At 50.2% G+C, this 17,168-nt stretch overlaps 2 protein-coding genes across 2 annotated transcripts in view; one reads left to right on the top strand and one right to left on the bottom strand.

The window, feature by feature from the left end:
- Positions 1-707: 707 nt before the first annotated feature.
- The window catches only part of OXSR1 (oxidative stress responsive kinase 1), a 98,632-nt gene continuing 82,171 nt past the window's right edge, over positions 708-17,168 (bottom strand). Inside the window, exons 11-18 of the mRNA XM_043967564.1 lie at positions 12,338-12,460; positions 11,786-11,821; positions 10,498-10,659; positions 6,394-6,461; positions 4,934-4,986; positions 4,103-4,171; positions 3,451-3,515; positions 708-2,963 (exon numbers count right to left, since the gene is read on the bottom strand). Of these exons, the coding sequence (XP_043823499.1) occupies positions 2,889-2,963; positions 3,451-3,515; positions 4,103-4,171; positions 4,934-4,986; positions 6,394-6,461; positions 10,498-10,659; positions 11,786-11,821; positions 12,338-12,460 (651 nt within the window). The 3' untranslated portion in view covers positions 708-2,888. The remainder of the gene's footprint in view (positions 2,964-3,450; positions 3,516-4,102; positions 4,172-4,933; positions 4,987-6,393; positions 6,462-10,497; positions 10,660-11,785; positions 11,822-12,337; positions 12,461-17,168) is intronic.
- On the top strand, positions 15,182-16,017 carry LOC122728804 (60S ribosomal protein L7-like). The gene is given in 3 exon segments (XM_043967572.1): positions 15,182-15,260; positions 15,263-15,333; positions 15,335-16,017. Coding segments are annotated over 3 exon segments (741 nt in total). The 5' UTR covers positions 15,182-15,202; the 3' UTR covers positions 15,947-16,017.

The raw sequence follows: 17,168 nt of genomic DNA on the forward strand, positions 1-17,168 counted from the left end.
TGGAAATAAAATACTTAAAAAAAATAAAAAAGCACTGGTGTCTCTCGAGGCTGAGGTGATGGAGACCAAAGTCACAGTGAATAGAAATGGAGACCTTCAGACCTGCAAGGAGGCTCAGAGAGACATCCTATGGCTAGGGACTGGGAGCAGAAGGGAGGGGAGTTGCCCCCTCTGTTACAGCTGATGCCACTGAGGCCAAAGGGGCAGAGCTGGGACCTGGAGCAGTTACCTCCTCACTTCTGCACAAAGTACTAGCTCTGTACCTCTCTCCTCCAGACTGTGCTGGGGGCAGCGGTGCTGCCCATCCCAGATTGATCAGGAAGGAACCTCAGAGGAAATAGAGGTCCAGACAGGTGCAGTTCCTTAGCCAAAGCCACCCAGGTAGCAAGTGGCAAAATAGGATTTGAACTCAGATCCTCTGACTCCTAATTCAGCCCCCCCCCCTTACCCCGCCCCCCCGCAATTTTCCTCCCCGATCAGTCCCTGGGGGTGACCAAAAGCCAGACCCTTCAGGCCAGTCTGAGGGCCGGCTCCCCCAAGCCCACCTTGATGGACACAGGCCAGAGAAGCTCAAGTGAGAAGTGGGAAGACAAACACTCACCCAGAAAGCAGCCAAATGACCGCCCAGAGCCTGCTGCCTGGGCCTCCCTGAGCTCCCCACCTGCCTCACCCAGCTCTCTGCCCCAGTCAAGAGCCCCAGCCACGGCCACGGCCAATTTGTTGTTTATTGATTAAAAATGAGGGGGAACGTGCAGTAAAATACAAAGTCACAAAAAAGGGATCGGCTGAATATTTTACACCTTTTGTAATTTACCGTACACGACTGTGTAGAGGAGCCTCCATGAATTCCTACAGCACTGTTCTAATATCAGCTGGCTCTGGCTCTGGTTCAGAAGTTAACAACAAAAGCCCAAACAAATCCATTAGCCGTGTTAGAAAAACCCCACGTTCCATGACTAGCATTGGCACTTATTCTGGGACTCCCAGAGGCGAATGCCCACGTGCTGCCTCTCCTCCCCCACCCAGCTACCTCAGCCCCAAGAGCCCCAAGGGCGAGCAAGGAGGGCCTTGGGGGGAGGAGCCCCTTCCTAGGGGGTCCCCTGTCCCATTGCGCAGTTTCCATCCTAGAGTTTCTCAGCACCACCATACAAACAAATCAACGGAGGCATGTGTGTATGCCAAAAGAAAAAGACTAATAATAATAATAATAATAATAGTAATAGTAATAGTAATACTGTCCTGGGGCTTCCTAGCTGTCTCCCTAGACCTCAGTTGGGCAAAATCATTAAAAAAACAAGAGACAAAACCAGCTTAGCCTGTGGGGTTTCTGTCCTGGCAGCAGAGCGGGCAGGGCCTGGCTGGCCTGCCAACAGAAAGCTAAGCAGAGGGAGCACGGCCCTCAGCTGACTGTACCCTGAAGGAGGTCCCCATGGCACTGGTCGGAGGCAAACGCACGCTCGGACCAAAGGACCGCATCGCTCCTCTCCCCACCTCCAACCCAGCCCTGCGAGTCCTGTGAGGCCCACCCTAGGGGGCTGAGGACTTCCAAGGCTCACAGAAGCCACCAGAAGAAATCATCCGAGCTGGGGAACCTTCAGAGAAGCCACTGGCGAGCTCCGGCCAGGGCATGAGCAGGCTCGGGGATCTGAAAGCCCAGGCGGTCTCCAGTCACCTGCAGCAAGCAGCCCCCCAAGCTTCTCCAGTCTGGGAAAAGGCAAGGCTGGGCCAGCGACCACAGGGCAAACTCCTGCACAGCCAAGAGCCGGTTACAAAGGCCAGTTGTGAAATTGTAGAAAAACCCCACCCCCAGACTCCTCATATAGGGGACCACAAGTGTCTCCTCCTAAGCCCTCCCCCTCCCAGGCACATCTCAAAGCAGGGCTGAGCTGGGGAAGGTGTCTGGGTGCCTCTTCTAGTGCAGGAGAGGGGGCTGGAGGCAGGCAGGTGGGCCTGGGAATCGTGACTCCCCTTTATTGCTGTGAAAGCCTCAGCCTTGGTCCACACAGACCCTTCCCTCACCACCTTGAGGGTCGATCTCAGTGGAGGAAGCATGTTGGGGTCAAGGGCAAGTTTTGTTTAATTTTATTTAAGTGGTGAAAATCACCACTTTTCCAATGATATAAGTAATGGCTTGCTTGCAGTCACTCGGGGGAAAGTAACTTGTGTGACGCAGATCTGAGGGTCTCTGGGTGTTGGGCGAGAGGTCCTCCCCACCCTGCCCAACCTCACTCCACCTCACGAGGGGTGGGAGGCCCAGGGCAAGGTGAGCAGCCCTCCAGGAAGTCATCAGGAAGCAGCCGCTTGAGAGCGTGTGGCAAGATGAGCCTCAGTAAAATTCCCAAGAACGTGATCGATAAAACTGGAACATTTCAGGCCGATGACATTGGAAACTGTGCTTGTGATGTCCTTTTATTGGTTGCTAGGAGTTATGCCAGGACCAAAGGAAATCATCCGCAATTAAATTCTCTGGTCTCCAGCTGACCGACCTTTCATGGCTATAGTGTGGCAAGAAGAAATCTCGGCCCCAGCGTGTGGCGAGGATGTGCCCAATGATGAGGAACACCAGCTAGGCGTCCCACGGTGCTGGAAGAAACAGGGCCTCACGCTCCATGGCATGTTCGAGTAAGGCAATAAGAGACTGACGGGCCCGAGGGCATCCAGTCCACGTGTCCAAGATGAAGGGAGACACGGCTTGTGCAGGTAATCAGCTTACAAACGGAGCGTGTCGTGGCGACTTTGGTGAGCTGATGCCAGCCAGTGGTGATCCAACCGGGGGGACGGGGAAGGGCAGACCTGGGTTCTTTGGCAGTAGTGGATTGTAGGCCAACAGAGCAAGAGAAATAGGATGTGTGGGTTCTCTGTGGGGAAGCTTCCTCTGCGACCATGGTCTAGCTGATGCTGAGCTGTGCGAAGCCTATAAGTTTGCCATCATCAGGAATATCTGAGCCTTCAACACCAGATGCCTGCAGACCAAACAGAAGGAGAGTTGGCATGTTGAGAGGCACCATCACTGGACTCTGGGAAGCAATCAGAAGTAACTAGGGATTGCAGAGAAGCTCGGTGAAGGTGTGGGCTGCTGAGGGAATGGAAAGGAACCTGTTGCAGCTGTCTCTTCAAGGAGAGCCGGGGACAGAGCATGAGTCTGACGTGTTCAGAAGAGGGAAACCAGTGGGGAACAGACTCGTAAGGGCAGGTTCTGAGGAGCCCATGGGACTGGGCCTGGGTGGACCAAGGCTAGTCACTTGGCCTTGCAGAATCACCCAGAGACCGCGGCGAAGCGGTGTGGGGAAGGGACTGGGGAGGCAGAGCAGAGACCTGTCTTCCAAAGGAGTTCGGGATTCTTTCAACCCCTCTGGGGAGTGTGGCCACAGGACGATGGGGCGGCCTACACACAGAAAGCAAGACAACTGTCTACAGGAGGGAGGAGGAGGGGGGAGGAGGAGGAAATACCAGTTTGAAAGTGACAGAGCGATTTGACTGAGGTTCTTCCACAATTTTCTGCAGATTAGCTGCCACTGTAATCACACCAAGAAAAAACGTTAGGCCAAGCAGCTCCAGCCCCAACACAGAACCACAGGACTCGGTCATGCCGCCCAAGTTCCTTTTCCTCCAGCCCCTCAGGCTGAAGTGTTCCCAGCGGTCCGAGCCCCACGGCCTTGGTCTGAGTCTGGTCTCTGAAAAGCCGGAGCACACTCACAGCAGGGGATGGAAAAGCCTCCGGTCCAGAACAAAGCTGCCTGCCCGATCCCCCCGCCCCACACCCACACTCTCTCCCCATCTCCTAGGCCATGTCCCTGCTGGCTCCACTCCACGAGCAGAATTGTGATGCTGATGGCATTTGGGCTTGAAGTCAGGCCTCCTTCACCATGGACCAGACGCTTCCAGACCCATTTCTCTCTGAGATTTTGCTAGTATTTGGCTAGGGCGTCCCACAGGCCACAAGGGCTGTATTCACTTAACAGGACAGATGGACGGCTTAGTGTCAAGTCTGCAACCATCCCCGAGCACCCAGTGACGCTGTGCCAGAAGAGGCCTTGCTCTTATTTCCGGGCCAGCCGTCCCCTCCTTCCTGACGCACAGGAGCAGAGCGTGACAAAGTTACCTATTACTAAGTCTCTGCCATCCACGAGGCCAGCAGAGATGAGTTCTTGTGACACACCGTCCGCTGTGTCTGTGAACACAAGAGAAAGATATGGTGCCCTGGTGAGTGCCCAAGGGCAGGCCCTGGCTCAGCCCCAGCCAGAGGCAGGGTGGGGGCCCACGCTGTGTATGGGGTGTGTGTGTGTGTGTGTGTGTGTGTGTGTGTGTGTGTGTGTCCTTCTTGATCTCGAAGCAGACATGAGCCTGTGTTTCCCCTGGTGGGGCTGATGGTTTGAAAGAAAAGGTCAGGAAGGCTGACCAAGGACAACACTTGCTCTCTCTGCCCGGCCTACTGGCGCAGCCAGCTCCATGCTGTTGTGCTCATTGCTGCCTTCCTCCCTTGTGTGTGACCCTGACCCCATCCCATCCCTCCTTTCAGAGACACAACAGTTTTCACAACCAGAAAGAGGTGGGAGGGAAGGATCCACCCGGGGAAGCCCAGTGCTGGGGCCGCCTTTCTTTACACAAGAACTCCCAGGTAGGTGGTCCCGGAGGTGGCCGAGTCTCACGAGGACCCTGAGAAGCCGGCGACGCTGTGCTGGGACGCCATCTTATAGCTGGGCCCCAGTGAGGGGCGATCTGGGGTCCCCAAGGCCTAGAGCTCCACTTTACTCTAACACGGTCCTTTATTATCCAACCTGTGTTTGCTATTAATCAAAAGCAGACTATGATCCCAGAAACCCCCTCCTCCCCCACAAAGCCATCGCTGTCAACTTCCCCACACTGGGCTGGAGCACATCACCCCCAGAGGAGCATTAGCAATCCCTGTCCCTCAGGCCCTGGGGGCCCTCACCTCTCCCCGGAGTGAATTCGAATCGGATGTCATTGAGTTCTTTCTTTGAATTCCTAGGAGAGAAGAGAAAGCACGCACATCAGGCCGGGATGTCTGCATCTGGAGGCTCCGGCGACATGGCAGGAGGCGGGCTGCTTTGCCCAGGAGAGCCCTCTCTCCATGGCCGCCAACAGCCCCGGGTCACCACCCGCCAAAGTTCCTTCTGAACTCTCCTCCTTCCATCAGAGTGCACGGCATGAGCCATGAGAATCGTGACTCACCAGTCGTTGGCCAGCAAGCTCTGCACACCACTCCCAGGTGACTCCTATTCCATGAAGCTTACCCTTCACATACCCTGCCATAGAAATACTGGCATGGCCCCCACCCAGCCCCCTGGCCTAGCCCGGGAGAGGCTCAGCAGCATGACACATAGGGAGACCCTCAGCCTCTAGAAATACAAGCAGCCCGGATCATCTGCAGACAGCAGATGGGTCATGGGCCAGTTCTGCAGGCTTTTGCTTTAGGTGCCACGGGATAAGCACCTACACTGTCCAAGGCCCCACAGGAGGCACTTGGAGTACACCGACCAGAGTCCTCCTCCCTGCCCCCCAGGTGTTTCCAATCTCAAACAAGGCCCCCCCCCCCCCCCCAGAACAGAGATAATGTGTCACGGGGCCCACAGTGGCTGAGCCTGGGGTAGGAAAGCAGCAGGGCTGGGACACGGGAGGCCCAGAGGAGCAAGAACAAAGCCAGCCAGGGGTCTCTGATCCAGGAACGTGGGTGCTAGCTTCACTCAGGACAAAAAAGGACAAGTTACTTATGGCCAAGTTTTCTAGATTTTTAGGCAGTCGTGAAAAGCTGAGGCGCTACAGCCACTAACAAGTAGATTTTTGACTCCATGGGAATAAACAAAGGGCAGAGTGGTCCTCAGCCCAAACAAATGAAAGCAGAGCGAAGACACACCAGCCCGCTCTTTCACCCCGCCACTCCAGCTCCCTGTCCACCTGTCCAGGGGGGCCACTGGGCGGCTCAGGAGCTGGGTTTTGTGGCCACAAGAGGCTCTTTCAAAGTCCCACGGTTGTCTGTGGGGCAAAGGGTGAAAGGCACACATCCCTGAAAGTCTCTGGCCAACATCGCCAGAACCAAACCCCCTCCGTTCCTGGGCTCATCTGGTGCCAGTGAAGGCAAAGCTGCCCGGTCCACCTGTGTACCTGCTCTGTGCTGATTCGCCCTGTGCCCACCGAGCAGCATTTGATGCTCCCCGGGGGCAGGGGATACCCATGGGGAACCCCACCTCCAAGCACACCCTGCTGAGCCTGGGCCAGGCCTGGAGTCACCGTCCTCCTGGGCAACAGGGGACATTCTAGAAGGAAGGAGGACCCCCCCCCCCCACTGCCTTCCCTGCAAGCCTTTAGAGAAATGGGAGCCCCTCTCAAACAAAAGGCAGGTCACGGTGTTCAAAGAAGCAGCGACAGACTTACCTTAACCTTAGTACTAGACTGATGGGGACCTTGGTCTCTTGTGAACCTGCCCCTTCTGATGGTGGAACCTAGGAAAGCGCGTTCAAAAGGAGAGCGTCATTCCCTAGCAAGCCTCCCGTTATTCAGTATCAAACACTCAGACAAGTCTAGGGAGGTTATGTTGGGAACTAGCAGTTGGACTGAACACTGGCCGAGAGCGTGGGCAGAGTGTGGGTTCACCTTATGTCACAGAGGGAGCCTCACGGGAGGTGTCTCCAGATAGCCAGTGCTCATCAAGTCATTTGAACCACAGGGGAGAGCGCTATGAGTAACCACAAGGTTTAGATGTGACTCTGGACTATATAGCAGAGAAATAAAGAAGTCATAAAGATCTCTCTGCATAGTCGTGTGTGTGTGTGTGTGTGTGTGTGTGTGTGTGTGTGTGTGCGTGCATATGTACGTGTGTTTTTCAGGAGAATTGGCTACAAGATAAAGTCGGTCTTTCCAATGACTCACTAATAAGACTGAAAGGGGAAAAAAACCCTTAAAACGGGATTGAAAACTCTGGATGATGCCGAAGAGGTTAAGACATGGCCGAGCCTCTGCCATGCTGGGCAGGTGATCTGCATCTAGGGCCCAGATCCTCCTCAGACCCAAGGGTCCGTATGCCCAGGGAGATCTTCCCCATCTGTGCAAATTTCTCTCTAATGGAATCAAGCGGCCAATATCACAGCCAGCTAATGAGTGTTCATGACATGCTTTGCTTTATCACTTCTATCAATTAAAAATTCCTGAGTTTACTTAAAATAAGGTATAAATGTCATTTGCATAAGGATTTCAGGGTTAATGCTTAGTAAGCAAAAAGTATCACAGACTGGAAAATAATATTGTTATTATTATTCATAATAATAAACACTTAAAAAACTGAACTTGCAGATGAATTGTTTTGGGCTGGTACACACTGATGAGGTAGGCAAAGTATAGTATGGTTTTCAGCAGGGGCTATCAGCCAATCAATAAGCATTTACTAAGCACCGTAGCTAGGCCAGGCACTGTGCTAGGCATGAGGGATGCCAAATGACACTTGCCTCATCCTCAAGGATCGTGGGGGAACACAACAGGTTCTCAAGTCTAGAAACACGAGAAGTATAAAATACTTTACTGGTGGGGAGAGGGCCCCTGACAACCATGGGAAAGCAGGAAAAGCTTCGTGAAGGGGGTGGCAATATCCATTATTCAAGTTACCCTGGGATGAGGGGAGTTAGTTCCTTAAGATAAGCGATTCGGAGACCATGCCAGCCACAGAACTTCCAAGCACAGGAAAGAGAGAACAGTGAGACGAAGGAAACAACAAAGTCATTAGATCCTGGAAATACAGGTAACGTGGCCTGAAGCCACAGAGCCACGGCTAGAGGGAGAATAAAGTGGAGTTTTTAACTTGTCAAAAGGCAAGCTTAGAATTTAGACTATAAACCGAAGCTTACTGTTATATCTTGGAGGGAATATTAGTGACAGATTAATTTATATCTGGGAAACAGACAAACTGGTCAAGAAAGGCCAGGGTGGCAGCCACTCTGCAGAGCAATTTAGAACACAGCCCAAAAGGTGATGAAGATGTGCTTCCCTCTCACCCAGCAACACCACTGCGAGGTAAGCGTCCCAAAGAGATCAAAGAACCCATCTGCACAAAACCGTTAACAGCAAATGTGGTGGCAAAGAATTGGAAGTCGAGGGGATGTCCATCCATTGGGGAATGGCTGAACAGCTATGGTACACGATTATGATGGAATACTACTGTGCTGTGTAAGAAATACTGAGCAGGTGGATTTCAGAAAAACCTGGAAGGACTCACAGAAACTGAAGCAGAGGGAAGTGGACAGAATCAAGGCAAGACTGTGCACAGTAACAGCAATACTGTACAGGGATCAACTGTGAAAGACTCAGCTCTTCTCAGCAATACAAGGATCCAAGACAATCCCAAAGGACTCATGACAGAAAATGCTCTACACCTCCAGAGAAAGAACGGATGGGAGTCTGAATGAAGCACACTATCCCCCCTCTGCCCACCACACACACACACTTCATTTGGCTTTTCTTCCACAAAATGACAAATACGGAAATGTTTTACATGACTGCATACATATAACCTGTATTACACTGCTTACCATCTCAGGAAGCAGGGAAAGAAGGGAGAAGGAAGTAGAGATTTTGCAAATCAAAATTTAAAAAAACAAACATTAAAAATAGTTTTTAACTAATATTGGGGAAAAAGAAAATATTGGGTTTTTTAAAAGTTTTCTTAAAAAAGACAATTCGGGGGGCAATTCTGTTGCTGGTGTTGCTTTAAGTTGACAAGTCTAAGTGGGTGTGGAAGTGCATGCCTGGGTTCCTGCTGCAGAGAAGGCTGAGGCAGCTGCAGTCTGGCTCCCAACGATGGGGTGTCTACACTGAATCCGCTGACTCCCCTGGAGCACAGGGCTACCCGGCTGCCTGAGGACAAAGGAACCAGCCCAGGTTAGGAAATGAAGCAGGGGAACGTTTTCGTGGAGCCTGGGGATGCTGCTGGGCCTCCAGCCTGCAGGAGCGAGGGCTGTCTCGTGAAGCCAGCAGGCACTCTAGAAAGAACACTTGGCACTGGAGTCCGTGGACCTGCGTTCGAATCTTGGTTCTTCTATTTGCTATCTGACAGTTCCCTTCCTGCTCATGTGTAGGAGAAGGAGGCCCGACCAGCCAACCTCTCACACTCCTTCCAGATCTAAATCTAAGCTGCTGGGAATGTTATTTCTGTTGCTTCTGCTTCGTCGGCTCCAGCTGAGTCTCAGTCCTCTCAAAATAACACGTCGTTTTAAAGAGGCTGAAGAGGACACAGATGGGACGTGAGCAAAAAGCCTCACGGCTCAGGTCGGTCAAAGCCGCGCTTGGCCACGATTTCCCCCAAGAACACCTCCCTGCGCTGCTCTACCACGAACATTAGAAATCAGTATTGATTAGCGCTGCCTTAGCGCACTGGGCTAAGCTGTAGAGACAACAGTAGATGGTGTCTCATTTATTCCTGTTCTCGTTCTTGGCATGGAGGGAAACAGCCGGACAGACAGTCAGAGATGGAAAGGCTCCTCCCCGGATTTCATGGCGTTTTGGCCTCTGCCAATACTTTCTTCCTCTTTTATTCCTGCTCTCAGGTTGCAGAAATCATTACTGTGCCCTTGACTCTTCAACACGCTCACATCTGAGCTCCATTAATAATTCGCCCTAATCTTGCTTCCTCACGAGCTTCCTAAGAGAAGTTGTTAGGAACTGCGCATTGTGGACTAGTCAAAGGGAACAAGAACGCACTTTGGGGCACAGAGATTATTTCGGCCAATGCAATTTCCGGGAAGTGAAACGAAAACTCAACCTGACTCTCCTGAGCTGGGCTTCTGAACAAGCTATGAATGGCCCCCAAGCAGGAGTGAAGCAACTCTCTCCTGGTTTCAGATAAGAAAAGCTCAAGGAGCAGACAGCTCAACAAGATGATGGGGAATCAAATTCATTCCAAGGGAGACCTAAAGCTCAGCAGCATTGGACAGTTCCTTTCACAGGGTCATGGACTCAGAGCAGAGAGAAATTCACCCAAGCCTTTCACAGGACGGAGGCCTAGAAAAGGTCAGAGACTTGCCCACAGTCACCAAGGCAGTGAGGCGCACAGCTGGGATTCCCATGTCCCTCTGTCTCCAAATTGCATGTCCTTTCCACAGAAGCATCCCTCCTCTAGGCCACTATCCATTTCACAGCAGTACCCCCACCCCCAAAACCTTCAAAGACTCCATTTATTTGGGGGAAACCCAGAACCAGAGGGTGAAAAGGGCCACCGTGTGACCTGGCTTCAGTGCAAGAATCCCTCAGAGGGGTGTGAACTTGGACTTTTCAGTGAGAGGGAGGTTCATAAGCTCTGTGCAGCGGCCGCGGGCCGGGGCCGTTACAAAGTCGACCGCCTGCCCCCCTGCGGCTCCCACCCACGTGGACACTCATCTCAGACTCTGCCGATGGCCGTCCCCTTCACTGGCAGCCCCCTCTCCCCTGGCTCAGGCCTGCCCGTGGCTCCTGCTCCTCTGGACACCACCTCTTCCTGAAGTTCCTCATCTTTACCTGTCCTGCTCCTCCTGCTGGAGCTACAGTTGCCTGGACAGGTGGAGGGACGGTGATGTGAGTTGGCTGGGCAGGAGTCTGTCCAGCTGGCTGAGGTAGGTGAGCAGGGGTCTGTCCTGGAATTTGGAGTAAAGTACCCATGGAATCAGATGGAGGAAAGAGCTGTAACACAGAAACGTGGACACATGGCTTCAGCCACAGGCCTGGAGATGTCGTGTGCTTCAGAACGGGTGACAGCTACAGAGGGGTTCTGCCCAGGGCATCTCCCTGCCCCACCCCTGCCCCTGCCTCTGCCCAGGGCATCTCCCTGCCCCATCCCCGCCCATCTCTGCCCCTGCCTCTGCCCCTGCCCCACCCCTGCCCATCTCTGCCTCTGCCCCTGCCTCTGTCCCTCCCCCTGCCCTTGCTTCATGAGGGAAGCCCCTAGGGGGGCCAAGGCACTCTGTGGCTACCACCCACCTCCCCTCACCCCAAAGGAAGAAACAAGTTTCTAAAACAGGAGTTCAACAAGACGTGGGAGCACTCCTGTCTTCTACAAGCAGCTCCTCCCCAATCCCAGACTTTCCATGAGCACCCAAGGCAGCCTGGCAGCCACGGCTCAGAAGCCAGCTCTCCTCTCCCTCAGCTAGTCTGGCATGGTGATGGGCTTGGCACAGAGGCGGGGCCAAAGAAGGGCAGGGGTAGGCAGAAGGCAAGGAGGAGGGGGTGCGGGAGAGCGCGGCAACTACAGGATCAGAGCCCGGCTCGTCAACATCGTTAAACATTGAGGGCTCATTCCAGCAGTATTACAGGTTTATTTCAGTGAAATAAAGCAGGCAGGAATAGAGACAATTCCGTTTCTAAAAGGGAAAAAAGCCAAATGGACAGAGCTTTCTGTGCTCTGAGACAACATGCCGAGATGGAGAAATGAAGACAAGACAGAAGGGTGGGTGCGACTCAGCCGCCATCCATAACTGAGGCTCAGTCATCGAGCACGATGGGGCAGGAATGAGGAGACTTAAGACACTCAGACAAGAGCCGCAATCCAGCGACTCCTTGGGCTGATCCAAGCCGCTGAAACCGTTCCCCGTGGGCGGCCCAAGGGACAGAGAAGCCGTGCAATGCCTGCCATCTACAGCAAGCGTTCTCTTGGTCTACACTCAATCTCAAGGGTCTCCAGCATAACTCAGAACAGGCTTCCCGGACAGCTCTCCACGGGCCTCCTTTATGGCACAAAACCCATTTGGACAGCATGGCCGACACACTCTTGGAGCAGGATGTTTTGGGTACCTTTGACCAAGCGACTTACCTCGGAATTTGTTAACGGTTCCTTTACTCGAGGAGACTAAAAGAGAGAGAGAGAAGAAGGCAGGTCACTGACCTTCAGCCCCAGACTACCACCTTCGAATACAGGAGCCAGCCCCATCACGACTACTGGACTTGTGAAGCATTAAGTTCAACATCCAACATCTAGATGAACTTTGGCCCACGTTTGCCCCCTATTTAGGGAAAGCCTGTGCTGGCCGAGGGGACCCTTCAAGCCCAGACTCAGGCACCATTTGCTCCTTCAGGGACAGCCCAAATGAGAAAGATGATGAATCCAGAAACACATGTCAAGTTGCTGACAATCTCGGGGGAGCTGAGGGAGGAAGGAGCAACTTTGTACTTAAAACTTTTAAAAAATGAATGTTAAAGATGATCTTTATATGTAATTGGGGAAGAAATGAAATCTTATTACAAGAAAAAAGAATACTTGTACCCCATTTTAAACCGTGAGGCTGAAGAAGGGAGCCAAATGCAGTCTCCTGCTCAAGCTGAGAAGCCCCACGTGTGTGACCCGAGACGGCGCCTGGTTACCCACCCTGAGCTGTGAAATGGCCGCCTTGCCCTCCTCACTTTCTTCATCAAACTCATCGTCACTCCACTCCCAGCCGCCGTCCTCTGTCTTGTGAAGCCGGCCACTGGAGCCTGGCACTCTCCGAACCTGCTCGGCAGAAAAAGAAGACATTTATTCTGTTGCTGCGGAACATTCACTCGAGTGTCCACCAAGCAAGGACAACGTTCAGTCGATTCCTCTTCCCAACTCCCATACATTGTTCAGGCGGTTATTTTCCTGCCTCCACCGGTCTTCCCATGTAGCCTTCCTTGCTGTGACTGGATCCCTGGTTCTCAGAAACCAGGCTGTTTAGCATGATCGAGCTGGAAGGGACCGTCCACAAAGCCAGCACTTCCTATCCTCTGGGGTTGGTCTCCCACCACGGAGAGAGGAGGAGGACCTGGGAGACCCGAGGGAGGATAGGGAAAGGGAGTATAATGCAACAGTTCCCAAATACGAGACGTTTCTAACTACAACTCCTGCTAAATATAGCCACTAGTCTGAAAAATGACAGTGAAGGGCAAGGCAAGGTCTACAAAAGTAAAGCCGACACGTTCAGTTTGTTCCAACAGTGCCCTCGCTCCTCAATGACTCCGCACCTACAAACGAGGGCCAAATGGAGCTAGCGCACAGGGAACCTGCACAAAGGGACCACTGGCCGTCATCCCACCGGTCACTGGGGGCTCAGGATGCAGATGAGCTCTGTCACTCCACTTCTTGCTACATGCAAACATGAAGTGTTTAAACTCCAACCATTTTTGTGCCCAAGTCAAAAGTGCCATCATAGACCCTTCTTTTGGTCAGTATGGTGTGATGAGATGGCTTCCAAGATTACTATAATTTTATCAAAAATGGAATGATTTGAGGATGGTTATAATTGTTTGAAATTTTCAATAGTTAAGCTTATATTTGTCTTGAATTTCTAATGCCTGGACTCCTGCAATCGCTTGCTGATGGGTCTGCCTGCCTCATCTCTCCCACTGCAGTCCCCCGTGCGTTCAGCCAGTGAGTCAGACCGTGTCACCGCACTCCCTCCCCTACTCGATAACCTAAAGTGACTTCCTCCCCCCTTGGGGATCTGATAGAAAACGCTCTGTCTGGCACTCGAAGCCCTTCATGACCCAGGCCCCTCCCACCTTTCCAGTCTTCTTACTCCTAACTCTTCCTCACAGTGACGCTGGCCTCTGAGCATTTCTCCTGGTTGTCCCCAGGCCTAGAATGTTCTCCTTCCTCATCTCTACCCACTGCCTTGCTTTAAGGGCCGGCCAAAATTTCATCTCAAACAAGCAGCCTTTCCTGCCACCCTCCCCCTCAATTCCGGTGCTTTCCCTCTCTTCATTATTTCCTATTTATCCTGTGGATGGCTCATCGGTATCCATTTGTGTGCACGTCGTTTCCCCTATTATGCTGTAAGCTCCTTGAGGGCTGATGATGAAGATGGGTTTGTTTATATCCTACTTTGCTAAAATTGTTTTCACTAACTTTTTTTTTGGGGGGGGGGGCAGGGCAATGAGGGTTAAGTGACTTGCCCAAGGTCACACAGCTAGTGAATGTCAAGTGTCTGAGGCCAGACTTGAACTCAGGTCCTCCTGGATCCAGGGCCGGTGCTCTATCCACTGCACCACCTAGCTGCCCCCTCCAACTAACTTTTTAATGGAGTCTAGAATTTCCCAAGTACGTCAGCGTAACGTCTACAAAGAAAGATCGCTCTATCGCCTCATCACTCCTTCTGATCCTTCTATTTTCTTCTTTTCTTATTCTAGCATGACACTGACTAATATTGGTGACCACGGGCATCCCCTTTTCACTTCGGATCTCACTGGGACAGCTTGTAGCTCATCCCCCTTACATGTAATGCTTGTTGAGGGCTTTAGGTCAATGCTTTTCTTCATTTTAAGGGAAAATCCATTTATACTTGTGCTTTCAAATGTTTTTAATAGGCATGAATGCTGTATTTTATCAAAAGCTTTTTCTCCATCTGCTGATACAATCGTATGATTTTCGTTGCTTGAACTATTGACAGGATCGATTATGTTAATACTCCTTATATTAAACCATCGCCGCATTGCTGATATGAATCCCACTCGGTCACAATGTATAGTCTTCGTCATAGCTTGTTGTAGTTCCCCAGCTAGTATTCTATTGAGGGGCTTTACTTCTATATTCATTAACGAAATGGGTCTGTAATTGTCTTTCTCTGTTTATGCTCTTCCTGGTTTGGTATCAGTATCATATTTGTTTCATGAGTTTGGTAGAACTCCTTTGCTATTTATTCAAGTTTAATATTGGATATAAAAAACCCCAAACAAAAAAAGGGGGCGGCTAGGTGGTACAGTGGATAAAGCACCAGCCTTGGATTCAGGAGGACCTGAGTTCAAATCTGGCCTCAGACACTTGACACTGACTAGCTGTGTGACCCTGGGCAAGTCACTTAACCCTCATTGCCCCACCAAAAAAAAGAAAAACAAAACAAAAAAAACTCCACCAAATTTAATATTGGAATTAGTTGATCTTTAAATGTTTGGTAGAATTCACTTGTAAATCCATCTGGTCCTGATGCTTTTTTCTTAGGAAGCTCATTTATGGTTTGTTCAATTTATTTTTCTAAAATAGGTTTATTCAGACATTCGATTTCCTCCTCTGTTAATCTAGGCAGTTTATATTTTTGCAAATGTTCTTCCATTTCATTTAAATTATTAATTTTATTGGCATGTAATTAGGCAAAACAACTCTTTATAATTCCTTTGACCATCTTCATCAGTGGTATATACACCTTTTTCATTCTTAATACCAGTCATTTCATTTTCTTCTCTTTTAAAAATCATATTAGCTCTTTTTCCAGCAGGAATCATGGCGGGCGCAGAAGAAAAGAAGAAGGTGCCATCTGCTCCAGAACCCCTTCTGAAAAAGTGAAGGCGTTTGCAATTCTGAAGGCCAAACACCTGAAGAAGAAAGTGGCTACAAAAAAGCTCCGTAAAATACAGAAAAAAGGTTATCTATGAAAAAGCTAAAGCTTACCACAAGGAATACAAACAGATGTACAGGAGTGAAATTCAGCTGGCTAGAATGGCACACAAAGCTGGAAACTACTATGTACCTGCTGAACCCAAGTTAGCTTTTGTGATCGGAATCAGAGGTATCAATGGTGTTAGCCCAAAGGTCCGAAAAGTATCGCAGCTTCTTTGCCTTCGACAAATCTTCAACGGCACCTCTGTTAAGCTTAACAAGGCTTCAATTAGCATGCTGAGAATTGTGGAACCATACATTGCATGGGGTTATCCAAACCTGAAATCTGTGAATGACTTGATTTACAAACGTGGCTATGGCAAAATCAAGAAACAGAGAATTGCTCTGACTGATAATGCCCTTATTGCAAAATCTCTAGGTAAATATGGCATTATCTGCATGGAGGACTTGATTCATGAGATCTACACTATTGGCAAGCACTTCAAAGCTGCCAACAACTTCTTGTGGCCCTTCAAATTATCTTCTCCTCGGGGTGGAATGAATAAAAAGACTACTCATTTTGTGGAAGGTGGAGATGCTGGTAACAGGGAAGACCAGATCAACAGGCTTATTAGAAGAATGAACTAAAGGTCGCTACCATGATTGTTTTTCTAATGGTCTGTTAATAAAAAACGGCTGTGATGAAATCGAAAAAAAAATCATATTAACCAATGGTTTATAAAACCAACTTCTCCTTTTATTTATTAATTCAGTGGTTTTCTTACACTCAATTTTATTAATCTCAACTTTAATTTTTAAGATTTCCAACTTGGTGCTTAATCAAGGATTCAAAATTTGTTCTTTTTCTAGTTTTTAAAAACTATATGCCCAGCCATTGGTCTGCTCTTTTTCTATTTTATTGATGTAAGCATTTAGAGATGGAAATTTTCCTTTGATTAGTGCTTTTGCTACATCCCATCAATATTAATAGAATGGCTTGTCTTATTAAAAATGGACCATCTTTTACTTTGTGTCTTCATTTCTTATTCGTGAGTCTTCACCTACAGCAAACAGCAGCCTGCTCACTCAGCTCTTCACTACTGTCTGAATAGTTTGTAATTTTATTTCTTCTGTTATCCTTAAGAGGCAATGTGGTATAATGCAAAGGACACTGGGCTTGGAGACCAGAGAGAACTGGATTTGAATCCCACCACTGACATTTACAAGCCGTCATTTCTGAGACTCGGCTGCCTCGTCTCTAACATTTCATTCGCAATAACCCCTGTGGTACCTACCTATACCTCGTGGAGTTGTTGTGAAGACACAACAATGAGCTAATAAATATATAGTCCTTGGGAAACCTTAAAGTATCCCGTCCACAACAGCTGTTACCAATCTGCCCCTTGCACCCAAAGAGCATGAGAGAAAGACTGCCGATGTTTAAGAAAACGTCTTGGAGAAGAGAACAGTTTGGGGCTGGGACACTGCATTCCTTCTGAGTAACCCAGACTGCTGCTTCCTCTTCCTTAGAATTCAGCCCCAGAAGCTGACTGCTCTGGGCATCCCTCCCCTCCGAGCCAACTACCTTCACGAGCTGCTGTATTTGAAAACAAACGAGTCACCCGGATGATGCCGAGTCTCTCCAGGCTCTCACAGACACGTTCTGGTCCATTCTCCGGCTGACCTGGAGCATCAAAACTTTTCTCGGCTTTGCTCCCCTTGAGGAATTAAAGGGCCACAGCCGAGTCCGAACCAAGTCTCTGAGACTCAGAGATCAGGGATTACCACACCTACAACACGTATGTACACGTATGTACCTTGGCAGAACTGTTAGGGCATCAGGGGACGATCAGTCGGTGAAATGGCCTTC

Source organism: Dromiciops gliroides, chromosome 1, assembly GCF_019393635.1.
Source record: "Dromiciops gliroides isolate mDroGli1 chromosome 1, mDroGli1.pri, whole genome shotgun sequence".
In the NCBI taxonomy this organism is placed as follows: Eukaryota; Metazoa; Chordata; class Mammalia; order Microbiotheria; family Microbiotheriidae; genus Dromiciops; species Dromiciops gliroides.